General features: G+C 40.6%; 1 protein-coding gene across 1 annotated transcript in view; it reads right to left on the minus strand.

The window, feature by feature from the left end:
- Positions 1-12133, minus strand: part of SLC4A1AP (solute carrier family 4 member 1 adaptor protein) — a 26958-nt gene continuing 14825 nt past the window's right edge. Inside the window, exons 10-14 of the mRNA XM_022574187.3 lie at positions 10008-10260; positions 7903-7989; positions 7159-7226; positions 5683-5752; positions 1-4456 (exon numbers count right to left, since the gene is read on the minus strand). Of these exons, the coding sequence (XP_022429895.2) occupies positions 4407-4456; positions 5683-5752; positions 7159-7226; positions 7903-7989; positions 10008-10260 (528 nt within the window). The 3' untranslated portion in view covers positions 1-4406. The remainder of the gene's footprint in view (positions 4457-5682; positions 5753-7158; positions 7227-7902; positions 7990-10007; positions 10261-12133) is intronic.

Below are 12133 nucleotides of genomic sequence, written 5' to 3' on the forward strand. Positions count from 1 at the left end.
TTCAGTCATATCATCAATTTTATTGATACTTCATTAAAATGTGTTACAAATAAATTCTATGAAGGCTTGAAATTAAAAAAACAAAAAGATTGATTTGGAGGATGAAGAAGGTGGAGCTACATTCAGTGGGAACCATTGTACCCTCACATGCTGAGCCCTCAAACCTGTCATCAGTGCCAGGTCCTCTTGGGGGGAGAAAGACTTCTGGTCTCCCGTGGAATAGAGGTCTCAGTCCCACCCTGGACTGTCGTAGCGCCAAACCTCTAAAACCAAAGCAGGGCACAGTCCTCTCAGATTGCTGAGAAGAAATCTTGAAAATGGTTCTCAATGCCCACATCAAATGAGGAATCTCATGACCAAAGAGCAGCCTGTCACAAGAAGACATGATACCAGTTTGATGCCATGACCCACCCTCCACAAAGGTCAAGGAGAGTTTTACGTCATTTCCCAGCAGTTTGTCAAACCTGGTTTGGTCCAAACAGGGATGGACCAAACCTTGTATGGGAACTCAGCCGTGCCAGGGGTTTGCATTCCTGCTTTTGATTGCCACAGGGTTGGCAGGCTTCCTTCCCTCTGGCTCCCACTCTCAGGAAGCCGTCCACAGCTGCTGGTCACTTGTCACACCCTATCCGGGAGATGGCAGCATTTCAATGGTAAAGCAACAGATCCCCAGGCTGTGGCTAACGACTTCAAAGTTTGATAGGAATTGTGTCATTATTTCCCAAAGAGTTAACTCCATCCAGCTACAGTGAAGTAGTAATGGGTAAAGGCTTGTAATGGGCTATAAGGAAATAATGGGACTTCATACTTACTATGCTAGATTGGGACAATTCCAGGGAAAATATTTATAGCAGGCACTCAACAAACATTTATTGCATGTACCAGGCACTATGCAAAATCCTTAGAAATGTCCTAAAGCAGACAAAGAGATTTGCTTTAAAGTTCCACTCACACCCCTGACCTTTCTTTCCAGAATGATGCTCACTGTACCACTTACTTTACTTTTTCCCCAAATAAATAAGTACCTATAGCCAAGAAAAACTGTTCCCAATACCAAAGATATGAAGACCAGTTGTCCAAGACTGGGGTCTGCCTGCAAAATTCATGCCTGCCACGTGGTCTTCAAAATCACCTGAATCTTAGGCTCACCTGGTAGAAGACTGAAACTGTTCTCTAGCCCTCTCTTGAGATCCAGACCTCTACATTCAACTGCTTTCTGGACACCTTTACTTAGATGTCTTAAAGGGACATCAAGTTCAACTTGTCCAAATGGAATTCACGATCTCCTCCACCTCCACCTGGTCCTCCTCCAGTGTCCCCTCATCTCAGCAAATGACGCCATCGGCCATTCAGATATATAAGCCAGCGATCTAGGAATTACCCTCCAGCCTCCTTCCCCCTTCACTCCCAGACAATCCATCACTCAGTCTCAGCCATTCTACTTGTTAAAATATTGCAGGGACCCCTTTCTATCTCTGTATCTCGATCTCCACTTAGTTCAAGCTGCCATCATCTTTCACCTGGATCCCTGCAGCAGGCTTCTGACTGGTCTTCCTGCATCCTCTTGCCCTCTTCCATCCTTCCTCCAACCTGTAGCTTCAGTGTTCTTTTAAAGACCCAAATCTGACCACTTCACTATCACTAACATCCCAGTGGCTTCCCGTTGCTCTTTAAATACAGAGGCAGATATGATACAGAATTCCTGGGGAGGCCAGGAGAGACCAGGGACACCCTGCTTACAGATAACCTGTTGCGTTCTTGCTGTTAACAATATTTTTTGTAATGACTAATAACCTTGCTTTCGTTTCTGTGAAAAGGAGACTAGATCACTTTGATTTCTGGTAACCAAAAAACTGCAACCCATACAGTTCAGGAGGGGGTAATTAGCCTTCTGAATAGAAACTTTTCAAATATCCTAAAGACACTGTAATGAACATCTTGAGTCAGGTGAGACCCCAAAGATGAATTTGCCTAGAGCTGAGTGGGCCAAACCTGGCCTGCCACCTGTTTTTGTTTTTAAAATATTTATTTATTTATTTGACTGTGCTGGGTCTTAGTTGTGGCGTGCTGGGTCTTTAGTTGCGGCATGTGGGATCTAGTTCCCTGACCAGGGATGCAACCCGGGCCCCCTGCATTGGGAGCATGGAGTCTTAGCCACTGGACCACCAGGGAAGTCCTGCCACCTGTTTTTATAAGTAAATATTTATTGGAACACAGTCACACTCATTCATTTGTATACTGCCTATGCCATTTGCACTCCAATGGCAGAGCTGAGTAGTTGCGACAGATTATATGGCTTGCAAAGCCTCAAATACCTGGCCATTAATAAAAATGGTTTGCTGACTCTGCTCTAGAGGTTCTCCATTAGGGGCCGCACATTAAAATCACCTGGAGTGCTTTTAAAAGGGATCAACTCAGAGATTCTGACTAAATTGATCTGACATGGGATCCTAGTATTAGAATCAAAAACTTCAAAAATTTCCGTAGGTAATTCTAATATGCAGCTACAGTGGAGAATCACTGATATAATCCAGTCTCCTCTCACAGGTAAGTCGGCCCAGATGTCAGGATATGTCTCCTTTTTGTAATGAATAACAACTACTAATATCTACAAATCCCTGTAAAGCATATCCATCTACATGGTCTCCTTTTATCCTAGAACAAATCCAAGGTCCAAAGAGCAAAAAGCGTTACTGTCCCTGCTTCACACATGACAGAATTCAGGCTCAGGGAAAGGTCATGTCCCCAAAGTCTCCTGTTTAGTAAAGAGAAGCTAACACTCACGTGCAGGTCTTTTGAAACAAGTCCACTGACCACTGACATTAATTGTACAAGTTACATATTTATATTTTATTTTGGCCAATGGAGTCCTACTCGCTTTCATGCTCTCAAGACATAGAACCATACCTACCCCTCCCAGAACATTTAGATATCTGCCTTCCTAAAGCAGACGATGCTCTGTGTAGTCCCTAGGATTCCTCAAGGTCACTGTGAGGGTAGAGTGAGGAGGAGAGGATTGTATGCATGCAGGTATGTGTGTGTACATCCAATCCCCATCCATCCCCAACTCAATTCAACCAGAGCAGGCATATTTTTTACCTGTTCAAGTATTAGGGTTCCACATACAATTCTGTTTGAATCAGGAGTTTCACCTTTGAAGACCACTGATCTGGCTCAGACCTCAGTCCGCGGTTTCGATCCAAGGTGGCACAGACACTCTGCCCCCGAATTCCTGTCACTTCTTACATCAACAAGTCCTTCCCTGTTGGTCTAAATGAAGTCCAAAATAATAGTTTCTCATAATGCCAATATTGGTATTGTTTTTTGAGAAATCAGACTTATTTTTAGTAGAACAGACATCTGTTAGGGTAACTGAAGTTTCTTGTTACTGCTTCCTGCCCACCTCATGCATCCCATATAATCCATATTGGGAAAGCATCATCCTCATCCACTCCCTCTCGCTGGGCCACAGCCTTTCTCCTGCCTGCTCACTATGTCTGCCTCCAGCATAATCCACTGGTTTTCCACCTTGCTTCCACTCTTAGGCTTTCCTTTCCTGTGGAAGTGAGGCACTGATGATGGGAAGTGGGGGATGGGGTGGGAATAAGACATATTCTTCATTTCTTCATGTTTCCAGAGAGGAAGGAACTTTTATTCCCCTCTCTACAGAGGTGAGAAACCCTACAGTGGGCAGAACACATCCAGCTTTTAATTTTGTGACCTTATCTGCACCTTTCCACAAGAGGAGGAGTGACTAACCTAATTGGTCAGAGTCCAGGATTTTCAAAGGGCTGAGTTTTTATCAGCATCAGTGCCTGAGTGCATGAGGTGTGGTCCTGAACTGTGTCCTCGTAAGTCAGGGTCTGTTCTCAAACCTGGCAGGAGGATTATAGTGCGAGGGAGTAGGAAGCCCCCACTGTGTAGATATCTTTTTAGTTCCAAGAATGACAGAGACACTCAGGGTTACACCCTGGCATGACCTCATATTTCAACACTTATTTGAGGAGACAATTACCAGTGAATCCTAAAGTCTAACTGCCAGAAGCACCCTACTGCTCAGTAAAAGCATAGTCCCTAAAGCTTAAGACAGACACTGTAGCCTTAAATAAACATGAGACATCTTCACCTTCTTATTTAACAGAGTCATGTCTCTCACTTTACTAATTCTCAAAATATACGGTTCCTTTTTACATACATACACAAACACTTTTAAACATAAATACCGAATTCAAAAGAATCAGATGGGTAGATAAATTTAGGAAGCCAAGAGCACAGAAGAAAAGGCCAGTCACCAGATTTTACAAATGATCATCTGAACTCCTTCTCTGGACATTCAACTTGATATATTATCCTAAATATCCCATGTCACATGGTCCACAAGGTCTTCCTTTAGGATTCGGAAGCAATCAATAGCCATACTTATCATTAAGATGGGTCCTGCCATCTCCACTTTGGCCTAGATCAGAGTAAAAAGCAGACAAAAAACAAGCATTTTAGTACCTAAATTTCTATTAATTATTAGTATATTAGAAACCCAATCCATAGAAAAAGCAACCTGTGATAAGCATACGGGAAAACAAGCATCTCAAATATTGCCTGAAGGGTATAGTAGGAACATAAACTAGTATAATCCCTATAGAATGCAATTTAAGGTCTCTTAAAAATGTTCGTAGCCTCTGATCCAGCATGTTGACGTTTAAGAATTTTTTCCTACAAGTACACCTTTACACTTGCAAAATTACACATATTAGAGGTTACTTATTGCAGACTTGTTTGTAATGGCAAAAGACTGGAAACACAGCAAATATTCATTGAGGAAACTGGTTAAATAAATAAAGGTATATCCATACTACAAAAAAGAACTATGCTACCATTACAAAAAAAAAAAAAAAGAAATCTATAAGTAGCTATGGAAGGATGTCCATATATTATTAAGTGCAAAACAGTAAGGTATAGAATATGCTTCCATTTGTGTAAAAAAAAGTGATGAAATATTATGTATTTTATTGCTTACATAGGCATTTTATATTATATATATAAGAAGTCATAAGAAACTGATATTTGGTTATCTTTAGAAAAAAAGTGAGTAGCTAAAGCACAGCTAGAAGACTTTTTTTTTTCCCCCACTTTAGAGAAAATTTAAAATACATGCAAAAGTAAAGAGAAAAATATAATGAACCTCCATTTACCCAGCACCCAGTGTTAACCATGATTGACATGTGGCAAATCCTGCTTTATCTCTTGCCCCTCCTCTACCTTCCCTCATCCTCCACCACTGGACTATTTTAAGGGAAATCCCAGGTATCATTCCATCTGTGAACACTTCTGTACATATTCCTGGAAGACAAGGACTTTTTCTAAAAAACATAACTCAGTATCACTCACACTTTAAAAAAAATTAACAATAATTTCCTAGTATCATCACATATCTAGCTAGTGTTCAAAATTATCTGACTGGCTTATAATTTTTTTTAATAATTGTTTGTTTGAATAAAGATCCAAACAGAATACACAAATTATATTTGGTTGATATGTCTTTCAGATCCTTTAATCTACCCAGAAGGGAGACTTTTCCACTACATACTCTTGTAATGTTCTTATACTGAACCTTAAATATATATTACCTATTCAGAAACCTAAATAAATAAATATTAGAGGAAAAGAAAAGTAAAAACCATCTACCTTCAGGTGGGACCCACACACAGTAATCTGGATCATCTTCTGGATAGTTGGAGGAAAGTGTCAGTGGAAGCTGCAAAAACAGATAGGTTATTTTATTCAAAAGAATTTTAACTCTAAGAATTATTGTCCCTATCCCCGTGAGCAAACAAAAATTAAGAGAGAACAGCTTCCACTAATGATCTTGACATAAGTAACCAAAAATGGGGGAGCATTCTCTCTCTGAATCTTGATTTTTTTCCACAAAGCCTCAACAAGCTGATTTTCAGCCAGTGAGAGTGATGTTTTTTCTAAAAGAGGCAGTCAAGACAGGTGTGACTCTAAATGATATAACCTCCACAGAGGAAAATTTGACATTTGCCTTTTGACTCAGGTGCAGAAAAGTTAACAAAGCAAGCCTGACTGCTATCCTTTGAAAGGCCTGTTTGAAAGGCTTGTTGGTGGCCATCTGGGAACTTGGATTTCAAGAGGGTTCCCACTACCCTAACTGACAAAGAGTGGCCCACTGGGCCAAAACTGTTCGTGAAAACAATGTGGTTTATGCTGAACACCTGCTTTCCTCCTAGGACAATGGAATTTGGGTAGATGCCAGGCAGGGTATATCTATGTGATCAGTACCCAATATAAATCCTGGGTACTAAGCCTCTAATGAGCTTTCCTGGTTTCACAAGTTGTCACTCTTTGTGAGGGGAATTAAGCACATCCTATGTGACTTCACTGGAGAAGGACCCTCGGAAACTTGTACCTGGTTCCCCGGACTTCACTCCATGTTCCTTTTCCCTTTGCTGGTTTTGCTTACTATTCCTGTGATGTAATAAATCACAACTGTAAGTTCCACCTCATGCTGAGTCCTGTGAGGCTTCCTGTGAATTACCTAGCCTAAGGGTGGTCTTAGGGACCTCCTGACACCAATTCCACTTCTGGGAACTTACAGTATCCATACAAATTATATACACATAAGGTTATTCATTATAGCACCGTTATAATAAAAGACTAGAAAGAACCCAAGTGTCCATCGATAGAGTACACCCCCCAAAAAAATGAAGTCGATAGAGTACACCCACACAGTGGGAAGCTCTCAGTGCACTGATAGACAATGATTTCCACTACAGGTTAAAAAAAAAAAAATCACAGTGTAGCATGCAGTATATTACATTCTACCTTTTGTGTAATAAAAAGAGGAAAATCATATATTATTCAAATGTCTTTGTATGGCATATTAGGATATGAAGAAAGATTCACAAATTAATAAAAGACGTATCTGAGCAATTATAAAGAACAGAGCAGATAGAGACAAGAATAGAGAATCCAAAAATTCAAAAATACAAATAAAAGAGCCCAGATTTCTAGAAGAGAGGGTAGAAGGCAGCTGGGAATTCTGCTAAGATAATCCCTGGATTCACTCTTCTGGACATGGCCCATGGCAAAGGGGTTCATTTTTACTTTCAGAGAAATGAAGATTATGACTAAAGCACTTACTTTGCCTAGACCAGGAGCTTTCTTTTTCTTCAATTCATCTCTTCTTTTCTCATATTCATTCTTTGATGCTAATTTATGAAAAAGAAAAAAAATAAAAGAGGCAATAGCTATTTCAGAAAAATAAAATGGAAAAGAAAAATTCCTCCCTAAAGAGCATTATAATTATTGAAAAAAACATCACAATCTAATTCTCAAAAATTCCTTCTACTACTGTAAAGACTATAGAGAGAGAACTGTCCCTTCGTTAATAACCTTAGTTTTCAAATCCTAAGCCTAAATTTAATCACACCTTTCGAAAAGGTAAAGGAAAATGGGGCTGACTTTACTATTTTACAATTTAATCATTATAGTTAAAAGCAGTAGAAAACCGGAAAAAAACAGTCCTTTTAATAGCCCATCCTTTCAACCAATTTATTTTAATAATGTTGAAATCACCCCCATGATAGGCACATATTCAACTCTGGGAGATGTAAAATTGTAGAGAGCTTTGCATGGCCAGAGGGAAACATGAAGGCATTAGGTGCTTTGGGGGTCAGGGGGGGAAACCCAGGAGACAGAGGAGGAAAAGAAAGGCAAACAGGATGGCACCAAACATGAACCTCTCATATATTCCAACTCTGTCCACAGGCCTGGCAGCAGCATCTACCCAGTGTCTGCACCTCTCAGGTCAGCTGCCACCCCCCCTCTCTGACACCAGTTGCCTGCCTGTGTGTGGAGCAGCAGTGGAGTCTCTGTGCTACTTGCCTGAGGGTTCCTCACACGATGCAGCTGTCTCACTAATCTCTTGGTAACCTTTATTCTGTTCCACTCGGCCGAGTTGAGACATGTTTTCTAGAAAATGCAGAACCAAAGCATATCGTATTACTTAATTCGTGGTGGGGAACCAAGAAAAGAAATCAAAAGCAAGAAAAGCTAAGTACCTACATAATCATCCAGTTTTACTATCATTAGCTTCAACTAACCTTAATAAGGTTTTCAATAATAAATGTGTCTCCAGAGGTCTAACAGAGAACCACCAATTTTCCACTTCAAAAACTGGCCAACTCTGAGGTAAAACTTTTTAGCAATACTTACCAAACCCTTAAAAATGTACATATTCCTCGGCCTAGAAATTCTACTTCAAGGAACATATTCGAAGAAAATAATCAGAGATGAGCACCAAGATTTATTATATATACAAGTATGTTTATAATAGCAAAAATTAACAAATAACTTACATGTATAATAACGTGGAGTTAAGTAAATTATGGCACATTCATGTAATGGACCACTTTGTCCCTTATTAAAATCACATTTTAAAAGACTATTTTAAGACGTAGAAAAAAATAGGTTATAAAATAGCATGTACAATACAATCCCAATGTCATTTTATAAATAAATTAATTAATAAATGAATGCCTGGAGTAATCCCTAATTAGCTGCAGATTTACTAATTAATGTATCTTATAAACCAAATTTTTAAATCTGCTATTTTTATTTTATTTATTTATTTATTTAGCGGTACGCGGGCCTCTCACTGCCGTGGCCTCCCCCGTTGCGCAGCACAGGCTCCAGACGCGCAGGCTCAGCGGCCATGGCTCACGGGCCCAGCCGCTCCGCGGCACGTGTGATCCTCCCGGACCGGGGCACAAACCCGCGGCCCCTGCATCGGCAGGCGGACTCCCAACCACTGCGCCACCAGGGAAGCCCTAAATCTGCTATTTTTAGACACACATATTTACTTTGGTCCCTTAAACAAAAAAAATACAGTACTTACTGCTCGCCTCCCCACTGACCTGTTTATGTAACACCTTTACAATGGGTGGATCAAAGATTAGACTCTGCTTTCCTTTTTTGAAAAGGCCAAGCATTGTGCCAATAACAAAGGAAAATGCAAAAACAAAAGATTTACTTCTCACAGATGAGGAAACAATAACTTTTCTGTGTCTAAAACAGCTGAAGGTGACTCAGGAGAAGGTCTACATACCAGGCCTAGTGTTTTTTCATGGACTTGCCTGGTTTGTTTTGGAAGTCCATATGCACACATTCCCATACACGTTTAATGTCAGTGTTTTTTGCTTTTCCTCATGCTCCCTATTTTCTGTGCAGTCTTAATCTTGCTAAGCAGTTTGGCCAACCTGCAGGAAAATAACCCCTGCAGCTGACAAGGGTTAAGAGGATACTAAAAAGATAAACAATAATCTCTGGGTGTGGGAGATTCCCCTTTTCTTTTTTGGACTTTTATGTATGATCCAAAGTTTCTAAAATGAACATATATGCCTTTTATAATCAGAAGAAAACATATTTAAAAACTAATCAATTCCCTCTTTTATATTTTTCATCAGCCCTTCGTTGAGGTGGGTGAATACGACATGTCAGGTTCTCTGCTAGGTACCACGGGCAAAAAGATGAATAAGGCATGATGCTTCCTGAGAAGTACATCCAGTGGGTACAATTATGTTTAGCCTCTGTTTCAGGCACGGGGGAAAAATGAATAAGGGGAGGCTTACCCCGAGACCACCTAATCAGGCCCCATCATCCACCCTGTTCCACTGCCCTCCAATCACAGAGTGGCAGCAGCTCAGGACTGTTCCACAGCTGCTGTGGTTTCAGATTCCACAGCTTTCAACTTTCCATAATTCTGGAACACACTGGAAATACTTGCCCTTATTTTACAATGAGGATAAATAATGACTGGCAATCAAAGAAAGACCAGGAAAGTATGTTTCCAAAGAGTCAGGTGTATCACACATCACAAGGTGTCACAAAGCCAAAATGCACAGGCAAGAACTGGCTTTGCTTTTTCAAACCTATCCACGATGAATGTATATGCCCACTGAATAGCACAGGAAGGAGAAAGAAGACATTACCATGATTTTTTGTTTCTTTAGAACATGTGAAATCTGTGGGAGGACCTGTTTCCTGCACTGCTCCTTCTGGCTCTATCTCCTGCTGCAGCCTACTGCTCCCCGCCTCCATTTTCTTCTTTTCATGCTCCTCCTTTGCTTTCTCCTCCTGCTCTTCCTCCTCCTCCTCCTCCTCCTCCTCTTCCTCTTCTACTTCAGGCTCATCCTTCATTCTCATTAGAGTTGGAGGGAGTTCTGGACGCTTGGGGGGTAACTTCTATGAGGGAAAAAAACCCATGAACAAGCAGTTCTACAATATGACAGAGACACATCTTTTCAAGGGGGTTAAGCTAAATGAGCAGAATGTCTAACTTCTCTAGGCGGATCAACCCTGCCGAAGTTTGTGGAAGGAGGACTTTCACATGAAATATTATCCACCTATGAATCCTTAACAAGTATGTTTGTTAATTTCTAGGGTCAAAAGAACATGAAGTATGAAACACTTGAAACATCTTGTAGGGAACAAAAACATTTATTCCAGGTATGACTTACTGAGTACCAGCTGTAGGAATTCTGTCCTGTTACCCCTCATGATGTTAAATTCATTACAAATCTTTATTCATTACAAAATCTCCTAGGGAGTAAATCAGACACACATTTCTAAAAAATATATCATTTGTGCAGCTTTTTCATTTTAGATTTAACACAATTTCAAGGAAACAAGATATGTAAATCAGTAAAACAGATCCTGAAGAAAAAGAAATTTCTTGAATAAGGTCAAATATTCTAATCAAGACCTTTCAATAAAAGTAATTATTAGAGGGCTTCCCTGGTGGTGCAGTGGTTGAGAGTCTGCCTGCTAATGCAGGGGACATGGGTTCGAGCCCTGGTCTGGGAGGATCCCACATGCCGTGGAGCAACGAGGCCCGTGAGCCACAACTACTGAGCCTGCACGTCTGGAGCCTGTGCTCCACAGCAAGAGAGGCCGCGATAGTGAGAGGCCCGCACACTGCGATGAAGAGTGGCCCCCGCTTGCCACAACTAGAGAAAGCCCTCGCACAGAAACGAAGACCCAACACAGTAAAAATAAATGAATAAATTAATAAACTCCTACCCCCAACATCTTAAAAAAAAAAGTAATTATTAGAAAAAGTTGATCACAGCTTAAAGAATAGGAAGAAGGTACCAAAGTATGTTAGGTATATCATTTTTTAAACATAGGATTTAGCTCAGTAATCCTAAGGAGAGCTTTTTGGTAAAGAGTTTTTCTTCTAACTAAAATACCCTCTCCCCACTTCACAGAAAAGCTTCCATCACAGGTAAACCACATGGTTCTCACTCAGGACACACGGTTGGGACTTCAGACCTCTGCCACCAGAGGACAGTCAGTTTACCCTAATTCAAGGTGTTATGGACTGAACTGTGTCCCCCCAAAATTCATGTTGAAGTCCTAACCACCAGTACCTCAGAATGTTACTTATTTGGAGATAAGGTCTTTAAAGAGTTGATTAAGTTAAAACAAGGCTGTTAGGGTGGGGCCCTAATCCAATATGACTGGTGTCCTTCTAAGAAGAAGGAAAGTCACCAGAGTTGCAAGTGCACAGAGGGATGACCATGTTAAGAGGTCATCAAGGCAACAAGAGGGCAGCCATCTGCAAGCCAAGGAAATAGCCCTCAGAGGAAACTAACCCTGCTGGCATGTTAATCATGGACTCCTAGCCTCCAGAACTGTGAGAGAATAGATTTCTTTTGTTTAAGACACCTAGTGTGTAGTATTTTGTTATGGCAGCCTTAGCACATTAATACGTAAGGTTATGCTCTTTGGGGTGATGAAAACCTTTTAAAAATTGAATCTATAAATAAGGATGTACAAAGAGCAAAAACATACATCAGTGAAGTATTAGAGGATAGTAGAAAGATCACAACTCAAGAGATATAAGACCTGGATTTGATTGCATCTAGGTACTTAACGATGGTGTGATCTTGAATTTAACCTCTCTGACCCTGCTTCTCAACTGTGGGCGGTAATAATTCCCACACATCATGAGGTGTTGGAAGGATTAAACAAAGTAAGAAAAACCATATGGCAGAACCAGGTGTAGAGATTATGTTACTACCAAGTGTTAGCTGACTCTGAATATTACAACATC

This window comes from Delphinapterus leucas, chromosome 13 (assembly GCF_059928025.1).
Source record: "Delphinapterus leucas isolate spDelLeu-1000000601 "Yukka" chromosome 13, BTC_Dleu_Yukka2, whole genome shotgun sequence".
Classification (NCBI taxonomy): domain Eukaryota; kingdom Metazoa; phylum Chordata; class Mammalia; order Artiodactyla; family Monodontidae; genus Delphinapterus; species Delphinapterus leucas.